Source organism: Microcaecilia unicolor, chromosome 10, assembly GCF_901765095.1.
Source record: "Microcaecilia unicolor chromosome 10, aMicUni1.1, whole genome shotgun sequence".
In the NCBI taxonomy this organism is placed as follows: Eukaryota; Metazoa; Chordata; class Amphibia; order Gymnophiona; family Siphonopidae; genus Microcaecilia; species Microcaecilia unicolor.
In genome coordinates this window covers 202,046,579-202,069,215 of record NC_044040.1, presented here as the reverse complement: position 1 = coordinate 202,069,215, position 22,637 = coordinate 202,046,579, and the positions used below count along the sequence as shown (strand labels likewise).

Here is a 22,637-nt window from a genome sequence, read left to right as displayed (position 1 = left end):
TTAGATTTGTTGTTTCCTAGTTGTGCAATGTAACAGTTCATGTCCTGTGAGGAAGGAGAAATATTTATATTCTAATAATTTCTTCAGCTCTGTTGCGAGAAATATTAACTGACCAAGGAACATACCATCCTATATGTCAGAGTTCAGTCTATTGCCACCAGCTGGTAGATAGTAATAAGCCACAAGTCTCTGGATTCATCTGTTGTGACTAAAGGAAAGAACATGATCAGGTAAGATATAATTTTTCCTTCTCTGCACCCCCACACACTCCTGTTTTATCAAACCCCCCCCCCCCCCAAAAAAAAAAAAAAAAACCAACCCAAAACAAAACCAAAAAGTAGTCAGAATTTCACTCACTAACTCTTTCAACACCGTCTCGGCTAAATTTCCTCTTTGGCTGATGGCTCAGGCAGTAGATTCAATCAAATGGCAGATGTAGTTGTCTTCATGTCACCTGATAATTATGCACACGTCGCTCAGAACATTTACAGATTTTAAACAATCACTACTATTTGTTATCACTCCCCAGTCTCACTTGCATACCTCCCTTCAAACTTCTTCTTTTTCATTTGAACACTGTTCAAGTTCACCCTGAATAAGATTTCTTCACACACCAGGGACATATATAGCACTGGTTGTATCTTCTTTTGCAACTTCAGCACAGCCAGTCTGTTCACCATAATTCCATGAAGCTAGCAATATCAAGAGTGCTATGGCACTGATAAGAATGACCAAATTTTCATGAGAAACACTTTAAAAAGACATAAGCAAAATATCCAAACTATATATATATATATATATATATATATATATATATATATATATATATATATATATATATATATATATATATATATATAATCATCATCTTGCTAAATATTTTAATTAACAAATTGAAACTTCAACTGCCCGGGGAAGGTCCTAATATGACCTTATATTCCCCCTAATGGTTTTTTATCACCGCTTTCCCAATTCCAGTAAAAGGAACAGCAGGAAACAACTCCACCACATGGAGGCCTTTAAATCAAAGAGTAGGTTCATGAGAGTAGATTCAGTCTATTCCTGTATTAAGTTTTGATTCCGGGTTTTTTGGGACAACTTTATCTCCATGTTGTGGAGGAGTTTTCTGCTGTTTCTTTTTTCTGGAGTTAGGAAACCGGTGATAGAAGCCCATTAGGGGGTTATATGTCATATTAGGTCCTCCCCCGGGCAGTTGAAGTTTTTGTTAATTAAGAGATTTAGCAGACTGATGGGATGTCCAGTTGTTGACTATTAGCAAAATATTTTTTTTGATATTACTGATAAGAATGACCCATGGATAAAGACTATTCTGGTTTATTGATGGGATTTTGAAGTCAAAATTTCTCAACTTATAGATGAGTATATGTGGTATTTCTATGTTTCTCCTGGTCAGTTTGATCACTCCTGGATACCACTTTCTTTCCAGGCAATCTTGTTTGAAGTCATTTCCTGTTTTGAGATACAGTGCTGAGAAAGTTTGTGAAGTCCTTAGGAAGTTCTGTATTTTTGCTACAGCTTATATGCAAGATGTGATTAGATCCTAATGATGAGAGAGAGAGTCTATTAATAACTGGGTGAGAATATATTTTGATTATTAAATACAAACAAATTCAGTAGCAAGTATCCCTGTGTGCCAGATAGGGTTGCCAACTAGCTGTTTTTTTAAATGGCCAGACTGGCTACCAGTAGAGCATTAAAACCGGGATCAGAAAAACTGTTTTCTTCCTTCAGTCTTCCTGTCTCAAGGTCCGGCGTCTATCTCTTCCTTGAATCTGGCAGCTCAGTGTAATTCTTTCTTTGCCCCCAGGCTCCTGCGGATTCAGAAGCATCTCTCTCTCTCTCCGCTCTTCTTTCCCATGGTCATCCAAAAGCAGTGAGTCATTGTCGTCCAGGAAGACAATTAGTTCCAGCTGCCTGGGGCTTCTCTCTGCTACTGTCCTGGCTCCCTGTGGGGGGGGGGGGGGGGGGGGGGGGGGGAGGGGGAGAAACCAGGCATGTGGAAGGCAAGAGGAGAACCTAGACCCATTTTTTTTTGGGGGGGGGGGGGCAGAAGAAGGAAATGCCAGACCTGCAATCTATAAAGTGTGGGGGGGGGGGGGGGGGGAGAGAGAGATGCAAGATTGGAGTGGGGGTAGAGTACGAGAGTAAGTTGTGAAGAATACTGGACCAAGGAAGGAAAGAAGAAATGGGGAGAGGTGCTGGACTTTGGGAAGGGGGAGTAGAGGGAGGAAGAGAGAGAGACAGTACCAGGTAATCAGGGAAGAGAGAGGGAGAGAGGCCAAACTGGGGGAGGGGGAGGCAAAAGAGAGAGGAGAGATGCTGGCCCCATGTTGTTCGGTGTGGGAGAAGGGGAAGAGAGGAGATAAACTGGGGAAGGGATAGGACAGGGACAGAGACAAGATGTTGGGCATGGAGGGGAGCATAGGGACAGGGATACAGAGGGACAATGCTAGATACAGAGGGCAGATGGGGAATATTGGGGGAGGATTGATGCAGGGACATAGAGGGGAGATGCTGGACAGCCAGAACACATTAGGGATACAGAAGGAAGATGGTTGGTGGATATGGAGAGAGGAAATGTGAAACAGGAGACCCTGATAAGAGAAAAGCAGAACTGGGACCAAAGCAAATGGAAAAAACTAAAATGCTCAGACGAGAGGTAACCCCCCCCCCCCCCCCCCCCCCCCCCCAAAAAAAAAAAAAAAAAACCAAACCCAATATTTATTCTGAATATATTGAAATATGTCAATTTTGGCAAATGTGCTTCTCTGATACCTTACATTTCTTGTGTTTCTCTAGTATTGCTGTACATGAAGCACCTGTCTTTTTGAAGTTTCCAGTTGTCTTTTTGTCTTCATATCTCTATTCATGTGTGGTCTCTTGTTTCATATTTACTGAGGGTCTGTCTATGTTTTATGCAAATGCCCAAGGTGTGGTATTCTGCTAGTTTTGTGTATTCTGTGTAGGGATCTGTAGCAGTCTGACTTGTTCTGTATTTCTAAGGTGCTGTCTCTGTAAAGTTGTAGCTAAATAGCACCTGATGCCCACAAGAAGTGAGCTGTGAAATTCTTATGGAGCCAGTACAAGTGTGATGGTTGATAGTAGACCCTGAATGGGGCAAGGTTTCCAGTGCCATCCCTGGCCATTCCAGTGTAATGGAGGGTTAAGTGCCTTGCCTGAGGTCTGAAGGGGCTATGGTGCGGTTATGAACTTGAGTCCTCTGATTCCCCAGTCTGCTGCTCTAACCACTTGGCCTTGCCCTGGACATTAGTGCTGCTTTATGATAGGTTTGTACAACATAGAATGTGTGTTTTTTTTTTTTTTTTAGCAGAGTTTGGTTACTGGAAATCTGTTTGTTGTGTAAAGTTTGTGAAATATTCATAGAATGTATGTACATGTGGCAGTTTTTCTTTTGAGATGCCAACAGTAGTGTGACAGTAGCGAGGTGGGAGAAGAGTACAACAGTAGGCATGGCGAGGGACTTCAGGCATAGCATGAGTGGGACGAGGGGCATGGGTGAAGCATTGAGCAGGGCTGGTGCCAGGTTTTTCGTGGCAAAAAAGTTGGCAACTCTAGTGACAAAGAATGTGAAGCCTTCATAAACTGGTGGCACCTCCTTGAGCAGTAGTAACTTCAACTAAAACATTTCCTGTAGCTGTTTGGTCTTCAAAAAAAAAAAATAATAAAAAAAAAAAAAGGAAGCCAAGCAGACCAACAGTTCTGAAGATCTGTATCATTTATTAAAGCAGTTACCCGACATGGCCATGTTTTGCCCACAGGGTGAAAACTGTTAAAAAAAATAAACACATGAATTGAAAACATATAAATCATAAATAGTACAGATAAAATCAAATCAATACAAATTAATGTCAGTAAAACCAATAACTACCAAAACACAGATAATAAAAAATACTGACATGCACAATCTTAACCAAAAAAATACAAAATGTATACTGATATACATGTAAAAGGTGTCCGCTAAATGCATAAAAACTCAATTCAAATCAGTATGAAGGTAAAATAAATCAATGTGAATTAGAACAAGCACTGAGAACAAATAAAGTGAACTGTAAAAAAGTGACAAAAAACCTTAAGCAAAGGTGACATGAAATGTTCAAAATGTTAAACCAAAAAATCTGCCACATGCATAGTCACACAAATAAGTGAACATAAACAGGGTCCAAACGATAAGGTATTTTGTAATTTCAGTGTATACCCACAAATAAGTACCAAAATGGACACATGCCTATTGGGGATTAAAACAGAACCTTCCCTAATTAGTTACATTCAATCCAAACAGCCTGAAAAAGAAATTAATAAAAAAAAAAAAAATACCCTCTCATAGCAAAAACACTGAGGCTGGCAGTGCTGTACTGCCAACACAGCCCATTCACTTTGAGTGGTCTGTGTCGCCATTGCCTGCTCAGCTTTGTAAACAAGAGTATTAGACTTACAAAGTTCCATTGGTTAATGTGTAACTTTGTAAAGCTAAGTGATTTGAAAATACACCTCCATACGAGTTTGAACTCAACAAAAGTATTTTCTGACCCAAATTCCATTAACAACAAGTAAAAAGTGGATTTCCATTTTGTCCCACAGATCAATCCAGAGACTTGTAGTCTATGTCCCTCTACCAGCAGGTGGAGATAGAGAACTTCAGAGGTTTACTATATGTGGTCATGTGCAGCCACCTTAACCTCAGTATTCTCTCTGTCTAGCAGGTGGATGATCATAACCATTCAGCTCTGGATTACTTAGCTCCTGGCCTGCTCCCCCAGGTCTGATAGAGCTTTTAGGGTTGAGGCGGCCCAGGCTTAGGGTCTAGGTGTATAACTGGTGGCGCCAGATCCCTCCCTTCCTCCCCCCCCCCCCCCCCCCCCCCCCCCCCATCGATCAGTCCCCTACTAGTCTGCCTTGAGGGTACCTTGCTCCAGCCCTTTCTTCTGCCTTTTATTAAAAAAAAAAAAAAAAAGCAAGCAGCATCTCACAGCCTGCTCACATTAACGCAGTGGACTTGTGCCAGTTTTTAGTCCTGGCTGTGGGGTGAGGGGATCAAACTTGCCTCCAGTTGCAGATTCCTGAAGGGGGGGGTGAGTATTTTATGATGGTGGTGCTGGCAGGGTCTTGTCAGCCGGGCTCCTGGTGAGGGAACTGGGGAGCAGCATCAGATATTTGTTCCTGCGCAGACCTGCCAACCTCTGTGCCACTGGATGCCGCTGGGCGGCCTGAAACTGGGAGCACAGTGTTCTGGGTATAGTGGAGTTTTCTTTGACACATTCACCTGCAGGCACCTTCTTTTCCGCCGTGCCAGGTGGTGAGGTTGAGGTGCTGGTGCTCCATGAAGAGTCCGGCTGGACATTCTGAAGCTGGCTGGAAGAGCTGGGGTAGATCCCTCCCCACCTCTTTTTTTTTTTTTTCCTCCAAATTTGGTACCTTTGTGGAGTACAGCCTTGGCCTGAGGGACTCACAGATCCCTTCCTGTCAGAAGACTCCGTCCTCAGGTCTTCCGCAGCTTCCCAAGCGGCTGCAGCACTGGGGTTGGAAGTCTAGTGGGACTATCAGACTGGTCTGTGGCTTCCCCAAGCTTAATAACTGCAGTTTGGCAGTTAGTGATTATATTGTGAGTGTATTATTGAGGGCAATGACTGTGCACCCTCTTGCAGTTGAGCACTAAGAATATTTCTGTCTTGGTTTACCTTTGTTTGGTACCCTCATTGAGGTGGTTTATGGTTTGTGTGCACCCGGCACTAACAGGCAGATGATCAAAAGCAAACACCGGCACTAGAGGCTGTTATCGCCAGCGTTTGCTACCGCCCCATGATCAGAGCCCTTGAGCGCGTGAAACAACACGTTCGAGGGCTCTTAGTTCAAGTAGCATGCAAATGTATGCTAAACAGGGCTCTTAGCGCAAGTAGCATGCAAATGCATGCTAATCAGCGCTTAACACATTCATCCCCAATGATCAGCGTCTAGCGCGCCAAAGATTGGGTTGCTGGCTGCGACAATCCCTACGCCAGCTCCAAGCTGGCGTTAGGGCTTGCAGATTATTGGGGAGGAATGGTGAGCCCTGTCCAGCATGCATTTGCATGCTGGCAGGCGCCCATTTCCCCCTACAGCAAACTTACCAGCGAAGGCAGTTGAGGACATCCAAAATTTGGACGTTTCTGTGATGGGGCAGTTGAGGACGTCCAAATTTTGGACGTTCCTGCAATGGGCAGTTAAGTACGTCCAAAATTGGATGTTTTCTCATAGAAACAACATCCAATTTTGGACATCCTTAACTGCCCATTGCAGAAACGTCCAAAATTTGGACGCAACTGCCCCATCACAGAAACGTCCAAATTTTGGACGTCCTCAACTGCCCCGTCACTATATCTCCAATACCCCCCTTGAAATTTGGCCGTCCCTGCAACAGGGCAGTTGAGGACGTCCATCTTCCGATTTAAAGATGGGCTTCCTTCTTTTTTCATTGGTCTTCAGCCCAGACCTGTCAAGAAGTGCGGGAGGATTGTGCTGAGCGCATGCTCAGGCACAATTCTCCAGCACTTCTACCCCATAAGCAGAGATAATTGCGCTGCTTAAATTTGCATGCATTATCTCTGATCATAGGTCTAATAGCGCCCCGCGCTGTTCCAGCACTATTTTAGAGCGCTGTTTGGAACAGCGCAGGGCTTTTGATCATCTGCCTGTAAGTAACATGGTAGGTGACGGCAGAAAAAGACCTGTATGGTCCATCCAGTCTGCCCAACAAGATAAACTCATATGTGCTACTTTATACCTGACTTTGATTTGTATCTGCCATTTTCAGGGCACAGACCGTACAAGTCTGCCCAGCACTAGCTCCGCCTCCCAACCACTCCCAACCACTAAGAATATTTCTGTATTGATTTACCTCTGCTTGGTACCCTCAAGGTGATTTATGGTGTGTGTGCTGCATAAAAGGAAGGGAGAAAGGGATCAGGATTAGGGAAGGTACTATTCTAGGTTCTTCACTCTTACCCATTCTCAGAGCATGGCAGTACAGACAGTGTTTAGTTAGAGTCAGGCACTTGCTGCTGTTGACTTCTTCATGTTTCTGGGAGAAATGTTACATTTTGAGTTAATTTCTGAGGCCAGTGCACTCCTCCTATGTTCCTCTTGGTCTGCATGGTAATTCTGCATCCTCTGTGCTGCCCTGGTGGCATTTTCTCCAGGTGCAGTGTTTACATTAAAATAATTTTATTCTGGCTTTCAACCTGAAGGTCACAGGTTCAAGGCCAGTGTGTCCATTATGCTAGAAGCTGTGGACTGGGCTCTGTTTCCAGTGGAGCATATTTTATTTCATTCTTTCTTCTTGCTTTGCCAAGCAGATCATTGCATAACTGGAGCAGTTATCACTATAGTACTGTACTGAAAGTTAGCTCTCCTTTCTCATTTGCACACTAATACTAGCCAAACTATTGCATACTAGCTCCAGCCATTACGGTATTCACAGCGTCACCAGTGGCTCTAATTGCTTCTATTGCATTTTTGCACCTTTTCATTGTATGGGACAACTAGTGTTTATTATGGAGCTACTTCAGTGTAGAGAGACCTTAATAGTTTAAGCAAACAGCTGAGAGTGAACACAGAGATCTAGAGGTTGCTGGGTCACGACTCGCTGCAGCTTGCTATCTGTAGTGCACAATGGTGCAAACAGCCATATTCTGCTACACCATCTAACTCTGGTCCTCAGCCACATTTGTTAGCGCCAATGTGCGACCACTTTCGCACAGTCACACGAGCCAAATCTTGACTCTGGCTTAGGATTCGGTTAGCTTGGAGAATATCTAGGAAAATTGGGTAAAGACCTGAGGGACTCTCAAGTCTCAGAGCTTGCCAGAGGATGAGTCTAAAGGTTTTAAAAAATCCTCTGTTTAGTTATAGGTTTTGTGAGGCCATGTGCTTCAGGACAGGAAAATCATTTTCAGGGTTTCCACTTCCAATATGACAAACCGCCTTGCATGCTGGCAGAATGATCTTGGCTTCAACTCCTGGTATACGTATGCCTACTGCATCTCCCATGATGGGGTCTTGGTTCACTCCTCGGGTTTCATAATAGCAGAACTCCTTTACAGGTTTCATGAGGAGTGGACCAGAGATTGCCTCAGACCATTCATTGTGTCTTGGATTTTCTAACGCAGGGTTACAACTGGAGTTCTCCCATTCCACTGTAGATTTTTCTTGGATTCTTCATGCAAACTCAAGCAAAAATATCAGACAGTCATGCCACCTTGCAAATGTTTCTTCATTTAGGCACGGATGAGTTTGTCCACAGTTGCAATTGGGCGTATGGGAAGTTGTTCCCTTTGCTTTGTACTTCCAGCTAGAGAGCTTCCTTGCAACTGAGTTTGGACATCATAAGAGTCTAGAGTGTTTAAGGTTCAACTTTTCACAATGGGAACTTTGCAGTGTGTAATAGTTTCAGTCTAGCAGGGAGAGTTTCTAACCTCCCTGGATCTCAGAGAAGCGTACTTTCATATTCCCAGTGCACCTTCCTGCAGAAGAACATTATAGCAATTTATGACCATGTCTTTCAGCCTTTCCACATCACCAAAGACATTTTTTTCAAGGTCATGGTGGTAGTGGTAGCTTTCCTTCGTGAGGATGGATTGCAAGCTCATCCATACCTTGCGATTGACTGATTTGCGACTCTTTATCAAGAGACTCTGCAGATTTCATCCAAGGTAGCTACTGTTCTTCAGTCTTTAGGATTGGTAATCAATTTCACCAAGAGTCAGTTGTTTCCAACACAAATCTTGACATATCTGGAAGTGGTATTTCACATAGGCTTGGGAAGTCCTTATGCTTCTCGGCAACGGATGCTAACCCAAGTCAGATTCTACTTTCCCTACCAGGTCTGGGAATAGGTTCAAGTTCCGGGCACAATGGTATCTTCTTGCACATTCTCCCATGGGCCAGATTCTGCATCAGACCATTTCAGGGGTTGCTTTTCAGCTTTGGTCTCCATCTATAATCAATGACCTAAAGTATATTACAATCCAATTTATATAATCCAACTCTCTATAATAGACGACCTACTGTGTTACAATCCAACTTATTCTCAGAAACTTCATGCAAGACCATAATTTATTTTCTTTACCATGTATATATGCACATGATACATTTATACCATGATCTGTTCCATATATGCCATGTTCCATGTATGTTACCATATATGTATGCACCTTAATGCAATACCATTTGTAATTCTGCTACCCGGAAATGGCAACCGCCATTACGGCAAATGTAAGCCACATTGAGCCTGCAAATTGGTGGGAAAATGTGGGATACAAATGCTACAAATAAATAAATAAATTAAAAATCTCTCTTGTTCCCTTCAAGACAACTTAGCCTCAACGGGTGAATTCAACACAGCCTTCCTCTGACAATTCAGAAGTTCTCTCTCTCTCGGCAGCTATATGCAGCTTGTAGGCTGCTAGGGTGTGCCTTAGCTGGCTGCAACAGATTTTGGAGCCCATCCAGAAGACGGACAGTTGACCTTCTCCTCTTCAGTTGCCAGGCTGGCTTGTTTGACAGATTTCTTCTATGATTTGTTTTGGGCATTGCTTGAGCAGATGTCTTTGGCGGTCACAGCCTGTCGTTTGATGTGGTTGCACCACTGGGCGGCAGATGCAGCTTCAAACAGCGTCTGGATAACTCCTTTTTAAGGGCAGGCTGCTGTTTGAGGAATCAGTGAAGTAGTGGAAAGATCTGGGTGACGCATAGACTCAGCGGCTTCCTGAGAACATGTATACACGTTCTTTTTGATTGGATCAGGCTGTTCCTCATTTTAAAGAGACCAGTTACTATTGTCCATGGCAGCCTAGTTTTCTTTAGTGATCCAGGTTCAGTCCTAGCAGGGTTTCAGAACTCCCAACTTCATCCTTTTGGGATCCTCCGGAGTTCTTCTGAAGGGGTGATGGGGCACACAGTTCTGTTTTTTTCTTCATAAGGCGGTTTCTGCTGTTCATCCCAATCAACCTTTGTCTCTTCTCGCTTCTTTGACTTTTGCCATGTACTCCTATATTATTTGGAAGTGACCAGTGAGTTCCATTGGTCAGATCTTTGCTTCATGCTTTGCTCGGGACCTCAGAAAGGTAATGCAGCTTCCAAAGCCATGCTGGTTTGCCTTTTTTAGATTAGCAGGTATAGCAGGGCAGTGGCAAGGGTGACCCACTGAGCAGAAATGGCTTCCTGCATAGCCTCATGCACGGCAAAAGACTGAAGTGGTCTTCTAGTGCTCGCCATTGTAAGATTAGCAGATGCAGCGGTGGCAGGATCAGAAGAAGACATATTCAGAACCTGGAGAGCCTTAGGTATACAGGAATGCGGCGACTCCTTACAAAATATCCACACTGTGGTGGGATCATCAGATTTCTGACGCGCTGAGCCTAAATGCCTCCTGGCATAGCCTCATGCTGTTCTCTTGCTGGTTGCAAGGAAGGGGATCTGGTTTTGAGAGCCGCAGTGGCCATTGGCTGAGGGCTGGCCTCTCTATGGGATAGTCTCCGCCATTGCGGGTGGCAGCACTTTCTTCCCATGTGCAAATGACTTCCTTCTCCGAGTCCTGTGTAGCTTTTGTGGCTACTTTTTTCAGTTAGGTCACTTTGTCCTGCCATGGATGTCTTTTGCAGATTAACCACTTGGTCTTCTGTCTTTCCCTTGCTAGGCATTGCAGGCTTGACGTGGCAGTGAGTGTTAGCTGCGGCCTGTGTATCATTGATCAGGTCTGCTGAGGTTGTAGTGCCCCGCCCCAATTGAGGACTGCTTCGGTACATCCCACAAGTCTCTGGATTGATTTGTAGGACGCATTGGGAGGTAAAATGGGTTCTTACTTGATAATTTTCTTTCCATTAGTCTCAACATATCAATCTAGAGGCCTGCCCTTTGTTGTTCTTGGGCGAGTGTCTTTTTCTAGTTTCTTCAGTTTCATTATTTTCCTTCATTTGATTTTGGCTACAACCAAAAAAAACAAAACACAAAAGAAACCTTCTATTGTTACTCTTCTACAGGAGCGATTGAGGAGCCTACATGGGCTTTATGCAGGCAACAGAGGGCTTACTCTTTTCCTATTTCTTCTTCCGCTGCTTTGGTTTCAACAATACTGAGGTAAAGGGGGCTGCACATAACCACATATAGTAAATAGCTATCTCCACATGCTAGCCCTGAATTGTGCATTGTGGATATCCTGCATTGTCGCAGTCCTTGGGGGGTACACACAACTAGTCGAGTTTTCATGGTATGCGCAATGCATATGCATGAGATAGATTTGTATTCTCCGAGGACAAGCAGGCTGCTTGTTCTCACTGATGGGTGACGTCCACGGCAGCCACCTCCAATCGGAAACTTCACTAGCAAAGGCCTTTGCTAGCCCTCGCACGCCCATGCGCACCGCCTTCCCACCCGAACCGGCTCGTGTTCGTCAGTCTTCTTTTGTCCGCGCTCGGGACGGTCGTGTTTTGCCGCCGTTTCGTGCCCCTCTAGTTGACTCGCTCGTCTTCGCGATTTTCGCTTAAAAAAAAAAAAAAAGAGACCGATCCGGTCTTTACCCCTTTCCCGTGTTTCCAGCTTTTTTCCCACGTAAGTTTCCTTTCGCTTTCGGGACCAGCCTATTTGGCCTCGGTACGGGTTTTTTCTCCCTTCTTTTTGGTGCCTTTCGTCATCATCGCGAATTTTGATTTCGCCGGCGTGATTTTTCCGCCCATGTCATGGAAGTCTTCCAGCGGCTTCAAGAAGTGCACCCAGTGCGCCCGGGTAATCTCGCTCACTGATAGGCACGCTTCGTGTCTTCAGTGTCTGGGGGCTGGGCACCGCCCGCAGGCCTGCAGTCTTTGTGCTCTTTTGAAAAAGAGGACTCAGGTAGCGAGATTGGCCCAGTGGAACGCGTTGTTCTCGGGCTCTTCGACGACAACAGCACGGGACTCGTCGAGTGCATCGACATCGACAGCATCGAAGTCTTCGACCTCTGCATCGACTGCATCGAGGCTTCTACCTCCTGCATCGTCGGTACCGAGACATCGAAAGGCTGCGTCGACGTCTGTGGTACCGGGACCTCCACTATTGCTGATGTCGTCGGACGGTGGTGCTTTGTCTGGAGTGCAGGTGAGGGCTGTCCATTCCCCTGCTGGTGGCGGTGAGCCTTCGGGTGGGTCTCCTCCTGCCCTGAGGGCTCCTGCAGTACAGCCGCCCCGAGATCGACCTTCTTCGGCCTTGGCCCCGAGGAAGCGACGGTTGAATTCTACGTCCTCCTTGTCGGTACCGGGAAGCTCCGGTGACATGCTTCGCTTGAAGAAGTCAAAGAAGCATCGACACCGGTCTCCTTCCCGTCTCGGTACCGAGAGCTCTGGGTCGCCGAGGGAGTCGGCACCCAGTAGGCATCGGCACCGGGAGGACTGCTCACCCTCTATTCAGGAGGTGTTGATGCGCTCCCCCTTGGACAGCCCGGAACCACCTCCACGCTCGGAACAGACTCTGACCTCGATGCCTGCATCGGCTTCTCAGTCTTTCTCCACAGCCGCTCTGCACGAGAGTCTCCGGGCCGTTCTTCTAGAGATTCTGGGAGAGCTGTTGCGCCCTTCTCCTCCGGTACCGGGGGTGATTGCGCCAACGATACCATCGGGTGAGGCGACGGCTGGCCCTTTGCCCGAGGTGAGGTCTCCGGTACCGGTACCGCTTGCGGTACCGGCTACGGACGCCTCCCAGGCAGACTTCCCGACGACGTCGGGGGAGGGAGCTTCGCCGGTGCTGGCGAGGGAGTCCACCTCTCGACGCTCCTACCGTGGCTGTGTTCCCACGGAGTCGAGTCGGGCACAGCTTCAGACGCAGGTCCGTGAACTTGTGTCTGATACCGATGGTGAGGCCTCGTGGGAGGAGGAGGAGGACATCAGATATTTCTCTGATGAGGAGTCTGATGGCCTTCCTTCTGATCCTGCTCCCTCCCCTGAAAGGCAGCTTTCTCCTCCTGAGAGTCTGTCTTTCTTGGCCTTTGTCCGGGCGATGTCTACGGCCATCCCCTTCCCGGTGGTCGTGGAGGATGAGCCCAGGGCTGAGATGTTTGAGCTCTTGGACTATCCTTCTCCACCTAAGGAAGCGTCCACAGTACCCATGCATCATGTCCTAAAAAAGACATTGCTGACGAACTGGACCAAGCCTTTAAGTAATCCCCACATTCCCAAGAAGATCGAATCCCAGTATCGGATCCATGGGGACCCAGAGCTGATGCGCACTCAGTTGCCTCACGACTCTGGTGTGGTGGATCTGGCCCTAAAGAAGGCTAAGAATTCTAGAGAGTATGCTTCGGCGCCCCCGGGCAGAGACTCCAGAACCTTAGACTCCTTTGGGAGGAAGGCCTATCATTCTCTATGCTCGTGGCCAAGATTGTCCTACCAGCTCTACATGAGCATCCATATGCGGAACAATGTGCGACAGTTGGCGGGCTTGGTGGACAAGCTCCCTTCTGAGCAAGCCAAGCCGTTTCAGGAGGTGGTCAGGCAGCTGAAGGCGTGCAGAAAATTCCTGGCCAGAGGGGTATATGATACCTTTGATGTTGCGTCCAGGGCCGCTGCTCAAGGTGTGGTGATGCGCAGACTCTCATGGCTGCGTGCCTCCGACCTGGAGAATAGGATCCAGCAGCGGATTGCGGACTCCCCTTGCCGAGCGGACAACATTTTTGGAGAAAAGGTCAAACAGGTGGTAGAACAGCTCCACCAGCGGGATAACGCTTTTGACAAATTCTCCCGCCAGCAGCCTTCAGCATCTACCTAATCAGGTAGACGTTTTTATGGGGGATGGAGGGCTGCTCCCTACTCTTCTGGTAAGCGTAGGTACAATCTTCCCTCTCGCCAGCCTGCGGCCCAGGCTAAGCCCCAGCGCGCTCGCTCTCGTCAGCAGCGTGTGCCTCAGCAAGGCCCCGCGGCTCCCCAGCAAAAGCAGGGGACGAGCTTTTGACTGGCTCCAGCAGAGCATAGCCGACATCAACGTGTCCGTGCAGGGCAATCTGCCGGTCGGGGGAAGGTTGAAAGTTTTTCACCAAAGGTGGCCTCTTATAACCTCCGACCGTTGGGTTCTTCAAATAGTCCGGCAAGGGTACACCCTCAATTTTTCCTCGAAGCCTCCAAGTTGCCCACCGGGAGCTCAGTTCTACAACTTCCAGCACAAGCAGGTACTTGCAGAGGAACTCTCCGCCCTTCTCAGCGCCAGTGCGGTCGAGCCCGTGCCATCCGGGCAAGAAGGGCTGGGATTCTATTCCAGGTACTTCCTTGTGGAATAGAAAACAGGGGGGATGCGTCCCATCCTAGACCTAAGGGACCTGAACAAATATCTGGTCAAGGAAAAGTTCAGGATGCTTTCCCTGGGCACCCTTCTTCCCATGATTCAGGAAAACGATTGGCTATGCTCTCTGGACTTGAAGGACGCCTACACGCACATCCCGATATTTCCAGCTCACAGACAGTATCTGCGATTTCGTCTGGGCACACGTCACTTCCAGTACTGTGTGCTACCCTTTGGGCTCGCCTCTGCGCCCAGAGTGTTCACGAAGTGCCTGGTTGTTGTAGTAGCAGCAGCGCTTCGCAGGCTGGGAGTGCACTTGTTCCCTTATCTCGACGATTGGCTGGTGAAGAACAATTCCGAGGCAGGAGCTCTACAGTCCATGCAGATGACTATTCGACTCCTGGAGCTACTGGGGTTTGTGATAAATTACCCAAAGTCCCATCTTCTCCCAGTACAGAGACTCGAATTCATAAGAGCTCTGCTGGATTCTCGGACGGCTCGTGCCTATCTTCCGGAGACAAGGACCAACAGTCTGCTGCTGTTTAAAACTTTTTACCTCCTGCTCCGCCGGCAGCAGTGAAGTCCAGCACGGACGCCGCTTCAGACTGCCTTCGCTTTCGCTTCTGTTTCAGCTATGCCTCTGGTCCCGCCCTTCCGCAAACAGGAAATGAGGACGGAACCACAGGAACAACTGAAACAGAAGCGAGAGCGAAGGCAGTCTGAAGTGGCGTCCGTGCGTGCTCGACTTCACTGTTGCCGGGGGGGGGGGGTCCTGGGACAGGAGAGGGGGAGGGGTGGTCCTTGGAAGGGGAGGGGCGGTCCCGGAAATCAAACGGGAGGTGGGGTCCTGTAAGGGGAGGGGCGGTCCTGGAAGTCAAACGGCAGGTGGTATCCTGCAACTGTAAGGGGAGGGGGGTCCTGAAACTCGAAGGGGAGGGGTGCCTGGAACGCGGAGGACAGGGAGGTAGGGAGCATGGAACTCCGAGGGGAAGGGGGCTCGAACTCAGAGGACAGAGAGGGCGGGACGGACGAACGGGGGTGTGGAACTCCAGCGGGGGTTGGGGGGATGGGAGGGAGGGAGCCCTTGCTAGCGCCCGTTTCATTTCACACAGAAACGGGCCTCTTTTACTAGTCTTAGTATATTTTTCAATTATCATATTCCATCCTGAACTGAGGAAGGAGGTTTTGATGTTTGCAAGCTAGTTAAAAAATATATCACCTTTTCTGTGTGTGTTTCTTTTCTTTATTATTTTTATATATTAACCTTTAGAGTGAACTAACATGGGTACCACACAACTTTTATACTTACAAAAAATTTTTTTTTTTTTTTTTAAATCCTTATTCAGCCATTTAATTTTTAAAATTGTGTTGGTCCCAGTCCCTGGCTTATGCTTTCCTCTGTCTTCCCTTCTCTTGCCAGAGTTTCTTGTCTTGTCCATTTGTCATATTTCTCTTTCCTCCTGTCTTCATTTCCTCCACTATATCCATCTCCAACAAAGAAGAAAGCTGAAAGAAAAAGATTTTTCTGCCTCTGTCCACTTAGATTTTGTTCATTCTTGCTATCCAGTCTTCAGTTCCTCCCTCCCCTCTTGTTTCCCCTCTTGTTTTTTTTTTGGATGCATCTACCTACAGCTTTCCATGTGTTTCTCTTCCCTGGACTTTCATTCCCTCTCTTCTTGCTCAGTCTTTCACTAATTTTATCCTTTCTCTCCCTGTCCATCCAACATTCTCTCTCTCTACTTCCCCTCCTTTGTCAGCCCCCATGCCAAGCCACCATATCTTGTTTCTTTTGATGCAACATCTCCAGTTTTCCCCATTTCCCGCCCTCTTTCAGCATAGTTATTTTCTCAATGCTTCCCCTCCTGGGACCAGAAGCGGGAAAAAATGGCACAAGGCTTCTTCTTTGCATGTTGCTACTGGTTTTGCTGGTCTGCCTCTCCTAGACAGTAAGAGGGGTGGGACTGGCAGAGCCAGCAGCAGCACAGAGAGGAAGTGGCCCCACTCCAGTTTTTTCTTTCTTTTTTTTTTTTGTTTTTGTTAGTTCTGCTTCTGGTCCCAAGAAGTAGTGACAGTAGGAGGGAAGTAGAGAAGTTTGTGGTTTGGGCAGGGAGGGCTCACCAAATCTCTTGTAATGAGCATCTATTCTTGGCCTGATCCCTATCCCCACTACATATCTTCCTGTTAACCCAACTTAATCCCACTCCCTACTGCACATTCTCCGAGGACAAGCAGGCTGCTTGTTCTCACGACTGGGTGACGTCCGCGCGTCACCCAGTCGTGAGAACAATCAGCCTGCTGTCCTCGGAGAACACCTGCTACAGGTACAGTGGGGGAAATAAGTATTTGATCCCTTGCTGATTTTGTAAGTTTGCCCACTGACAAAGACATGAGCAGCCCATAATTGAAGGGTAGGTTATTGGTAACAGTGAGAGATAGCACATCACAAATTAAATCCGGAAAATCACATTGTGGAAAGTATATGAATTTATTTGCATTCTGCAGAGGGAAATAAGTATTTGATCCCCCACCAACCAGTAAGAGATCTGGCCCCTACAGACCAGGTAGATGCTCCAAATCAACTCGTTACCTGCATGACAGACAGCTGTCGGCAATGGTCACCTGTATGAAAGACACCTGTCCACAGACTCAGTGAATCAGTCAGACTCTAACCTCTACAAAATGGCCAAGAGCAAGGAGCTGTCTAAGGATGTCAGGGACAAGATCATACACCTGCACAAGGCTGGAATGGGCTACAAAACCATCAGTAAGACGCTGGGCGAGAAGGAGACAACTGTTGGTGCCATAGTAAGAAAATGGAAGAAGTACAAATGACTGTCAATCGACAAAGATCTGGGGCTCCACGCAAAATCTCACCTCATGGGGTATCCTTGATCATGAGGAAGGTTAGAAATCAGCCTACAACTACAAGGGGGGAACTTGTCAATGATCTCAAGGCAGCTGGGACCACTGTCACCACGAAAACCATTGGTAACACATTACGACATAACGGATTGCAATCCTGCAGTGCCCGCAAGGTCCCCCTGCTCCGGAAGGCACATGTGACGGCCCGTCTGAAGTTTGCCAGTGAACACCTGGATGATGCCGAGAGTGATTGGGAGAAGGTGCTGTGGTCAGATGAGACAAAAATTGAGCTCTTTGGCATGAACTCAACTCGCCGTGTTTGGAGGAAGAGAAATGCTGCCTATGACTCAAAGAACACCGTCCCCACTGTCAAGCATGGAGGTGGAAATGTTATGTTTTGGGGGTGTTCTCTGCTAAGGGCACAGGACTACTTCACCGCATCAATGGGAGAATGGATGGGGCCATGTACCGTACAATTCTGAGTGACAACCTCCTTCCCTCCGCCAGGGCCTTAAAAATGGGTCGTGGCTGGGTCTTCCAGCACGACAATGACCCAAAACATACAGCCAAGGCAACAAAGGAGTGGCTCAGGAAGAAGCACATTAGGGTCATGGAGTGGCCTAGCCAGTCACCAGACCTTAATCCCATTGAAAACTTATGGAGGGAGCTGAAGCTGCGAGTTGCCAAGCGACAGCCCAGAACTCTTAATGATTTAGAGATGATCTGCAAAGAGGAGTGGACCAAAATTCCTCCTGACATGTGTGCAAACCTCATCATCAACTACAGAAGACGTCTGACCGCTGTGCTTGCCAACAAGGGTTTTGCCACCAAGTATTAGGTCTTGTTTGCCAGAGGGATTAAATACTTATTTCCCTCTGCAGAATGCAAATAAATTCATATACTTTCCACAATGTGATTTTCCGGATTTAATTTGTGATGTGCTATCTCTCACTGTTATCAATAACCTACCCTTCAATTATGGGCTGCTCATGTCTTTGTCAGTGGGCAAACTTACAAAATCAGCAAGGGATCAAATACTTATTTCCCCCACTGTATGTATCATTCACTACCTCTCACCTTCCTCCTGTTGGCAGCAGAAGTGCTTAATGAAACATCTCCCACTTCTGCAGGACCAGTATTCCAATAAGAGCTGTGACCTTGCAACTCTTATTTATTACAAGACAACAGGTCTCATGGCAATGGCAGATGGTGTCTCATCAAGCACTTCTCCTGCTCCCAACAGGAAGGGAGCAGGTAGTGGGGAGATGTATTGGGCTGGGATGAAGAGAGGGGTGGAAGAAGATATTCACGCCATTGGACCCGATCGGATGGGTGGCAGAAGGGTGACGTATTTTTTTTGACACATGCCTGTTTGTACTGATATGCCCTAATTCTTAGCTAAAACATAGCATTGAAGTGAACAACATTCTGCTAAAAGTATGCATGATCTGTAGAGAAGCAGTGCTACAGTGATTTGTGTATCAGTTGGTCATCATAATGAATAATTTAAACAGTTTCAGATCTGGCAACAGTTTGAAAATGTGTCTGTCCATCTTGTATTTGTTGGATTGTAATGACTTTTCCTTTTGTCTTTAGGGTTTTCTCATTCAGCATTTACCTTTGGTATAGAGAGCCATATCAGTCAGTCTAATATAAATGGTGCCTTGGTGCCCCCTGCTGCTTTAATTTCCATCATCCAAAAAGGACTGCAATATGTGGAGGCAGAAGTCAGTATTAATGAAGTAAGAGTTTTTTTAGTAGTATACTAACATTTGTAATTGCATCTTCTCTATGTCTTGTTTTCAAAGTAATTTAATGAAATACCTCTAAGACCCTCCTCTAAAAACAGAATTTAATTTGGCAGACTGAATTTTTTTTTATCATGATGGATGTCCTAAGTGACTGAAAGAGCTGCCCCTGTTACTGATGTTTGGAGTTAGACTAAAATATTTCCAAACTGCTCTTATTTTGCAAAAATGTTAAATATTATTGAGGGTAAGGATTTTATAGCCTTGGATATCTGAGTTACCCTCCCCCAGTGACTGGAGGGAATTAGAAAGTAGATGAGAGAATAATCAAAGCAAAGTGCAATTAGAAAGGGAAGGAACTACAAAGCCATAGGAAAGTCAAAAAAGAGGAAAAGAGAGGAAACACAAGATAAGCACATCACTAGCTGACAGTCCAACCTACCCTACAACCTCAGTGGAAAGGCTGAAGTAAAAAGATAAGCTTTTGGGGGGAGGCAGGGGGGCACCGGATTTCACCCTCTGTGTCAGGAAGCCGTCCAGATGTGGCTTTGCTGTCACGGCATGATACTCCAGGCCACTTACCTTGCAGGTGTAAACAGTCTGGTCGACAGGCTGAACAGGGTAATGCAACCTCACGAATGGTCACTGAATATGGGCCTAGCCCGCAAGATCTTCCGAGCGTGGGACACCCCCTCGGATCTTGTTGCCACTCAATCAAAAAGGCTCCAGGGGAGATCCGGGAAATTATAGACCGGTGAGTCTGATGTCAGTGCCGGGGAAAATGGTAGAGGCTATTATTAAAAACAAAATTACAGAGCACATCCGAGGACATGGATTACTGAGACCAAGTCAGCACGGCTTTTGTGTGGGGAAATCTTGCCTGACCAATTTACTTCAATTCTTTGGACAAAGACATGTGGACAAAGGGGAACCGGTTGATATTGTGTATCTGGATTTTCAAAAGGTGTTTGACAAGGTACCTCATGAAAGGCTACAGAGGAAATTGGAGGGTCATGGGATAGGAGGAAATGTCCTATTGTGTATTAAAAACTGGTTGAAGGATGGGAAACAGAGAATGGGGTTAAATGGTCAGTATTCACAATGGAGAAGGGTAGTTAGTGGGGTTCCTCAGGGGTCTGTGCTAGGACCGCTGCTTTTTAATATATTTATAAATGATTTAGAGATGGGAGTAACTAGCGAGGTAATTAAATTTGCTGATGACACAAAGTTATTCAAAGTTGTTAAATTGCGACAGGATTGTGAAAAATTACAAGAGGACCTTACGAGACTGGGAGACTGGGCGACTAAATGGCAGATGACGTTTAATGTGAGCAAGTGCAAGGTGATGCATGTGGGAAAAAAGAACCTGAATTATAGCTACGTCATGCAAGGTTCCACGTTAGGAGTTACGGACCAAGAAAAGGATCTGGGTGTCGTCGTCGATGATACACTGAAACCTTCTGCTCAGTGTGCTGCTGCGTCTAGGAAAGCGAATAGAATGTTGGGTATTATTAGGAAAGGTATGGAAAACAGGTGTGAGGATGTTATAATGCAGTTGTATCGCTCCATAGTGCAACCGCACCTTGAGTATTGTGTTCAATTCTGGTCGCCGCATCTTAAGAAAGATATAGTAGAATTGGAAAAGGTGCAGCGAAGGGCGACTAAAATGATAGCGGGGATGGGACGACTTCCCTATGAAGAAAGATTAAGGAGGCTAGGGCTATTCAGCTTAGAGAAGAGACGGCTGAGGGGAGACATGATAGAGGTATATAAAATAATGAGTGGAGTGGAACAGGTGGATGTGAAGCGTCTGTTCACGCTTTCCAAAAATATTAGGACTAGGGGGCATGTGATTAAACTACAGTGTAGTAAATTTAAAACAAATCGGAGAAAATGTTTCTTCACCAAACGTATAATTAAACTCTGGAATTCGTTGCTGGAGAAAGTGGTGAAGGCGGTTAGTTTAGTAGAGTTTAAAAAGAGGTTGGACGGTTTCCTAAAGGACAAGTCCAAAAACCGCTACTAAATGGACTTGGGAAACATCCACAATTCCAGGAATAACATGTATAGAATGTTTGTACGTTTGGGAAGCTTGCCAGGTGCCCTTGGCCTGGATTGGCCGCTGTCGTGGACAGGATGCTGGGCTCGATGGACCCTTGGTCTTTTCCCGGTATGGCAGTACTTATGTACAAGGTTCCTCAGTTCTGTTCCAGGCTTCAGGCCCACGACAGACTAGCGTCAGATGCCTTTCTCCTACATTGAGGAACAGGCCTACTGTACACGTATCCTCTCATATCTCTAGTGGGGAAGACTTTGTTGAAACTCAAGCCAGTCACTGGCTCTCACAACCTGGATGTTGAGAACTTAGAATTCGCCTCCTTGGGTCTTTCAGAGGGCGTCTCCCGAGTCTTGCTTGCTTCTAGGAAAGATTCCATGAAGAGGTGTTATTCTTTCAAATGGAGGAGGTTTGCCGTCTGGTGTGATAGCAAGGCCCTAGATCCTCTCTCTTGTCCTACACAGACCCTGCTTGAATACCTTCTACACTTGTCAGTCTGGTCTCAAGACCAACTCTGTAAGGGTTCATCTCAGTGAAGTTAGTGCTTATCGGCATGTAGAGGGTAAGCCTATCTCTGGACAGCCTTTAGTTACATAGTAACATAGTAGATGACGGCAGATAAAGACCTGTATGATCCATCCAGTCTGCCTAACAAGATAAACTCATATGTGCTACTTTATATGTGTATACCTGACCTTGATTTATCCTTTCATACTGGCTGATTTATTTATATATTCACTGTGGGACCTTCAAAGTTGTAACAGCATATATTGTAACTGGTTCCCACCAACTATTTCTTATACCAACACAGTTCATTCATCATTTCTTTTGATTTAGTGTATTTATCTTAGTGACCTCAGTTGTGCACATTGCCAATATTTCTTAATGGCAATGAATTCTGTACACAGTTCTTCATCGGTTCACTATGTTAGTGAATTATTTTTACCCTTATTTCTGTTTTTAGAGTTTTTTTAGCTTTATGTTAATTCTTTCATCAAATACTCATCTTATCTAGATGTATCGGACCCAGGGGTTGGTGTTAGTGTCCGACATGCATGTTTCGCCCTTCTCCAGAGCTGTTTCAAGGACTGACCCCTACAAAAAATAAAAATAGAAAATACAATCTAGTTTCAACGGTACGCCGATAGAGATATGTACTATTAACTTCTCATAACGACCATCCGCTATACATTTCCCCTCCTTCTTACCCTTTGCCGTTTTAGCGTCAGCTCTGCTTCAAAGTTAAAGGGTTGTTCCCCTGCAAAGATGGCGGCGGCGTGTTCCTATCTACCTTTAATATTATAATAGGTCTGACATCACCCACCTTCGTTTCAGCCCCTGATTGGACAAGAACTATAGGTATTTTACATGAAGGACGCCCACTCTAATTCAGCATTAAGGCCGGAGGGCATAACAGACTGCAGTGTAAAAATATACCACTGCTCTCTGAAATTTAGTAACTTATTTACTGATCCTCTCTCCGTCCCTTGCCATTTTCGGGGCATAGACTGTAGAAGTCTGCCCAGTACTTGCCCCGCCTTCCAACCACCGGTGCTGCCACCCAATCTCCACTAAGCTTCTAAGGATCCATTCCTTCTGAACAGGATTCCTTTATGTTTATCCCACGCATTTTTTAATTCCGTTACCGTTTTCATCTC

The 22,637-nt window shown here is 46.2% G+C and overlaps 1 protein-coding gene across 1 annotated transcript in view; it reads left to right on the top strand.

Annotated features, from left to right (window-relative positions):
* The window catches only part of TBL1XR1 (transducin beta like 1 X-linked receptor 1), a 405,824-nt gene that overhangs the window by 183,621 nt on the left and 199,566 nt on the right, over positions 1-22,637 (top strand). Inside the window, 1 exon segment of the mRNA XM_030216860.1 lies at positions 18,772-18,917. Within this exon segment, the coding sequence (XP_030072720.1) occupies positions 18,772-18,917 (146 nt within the window).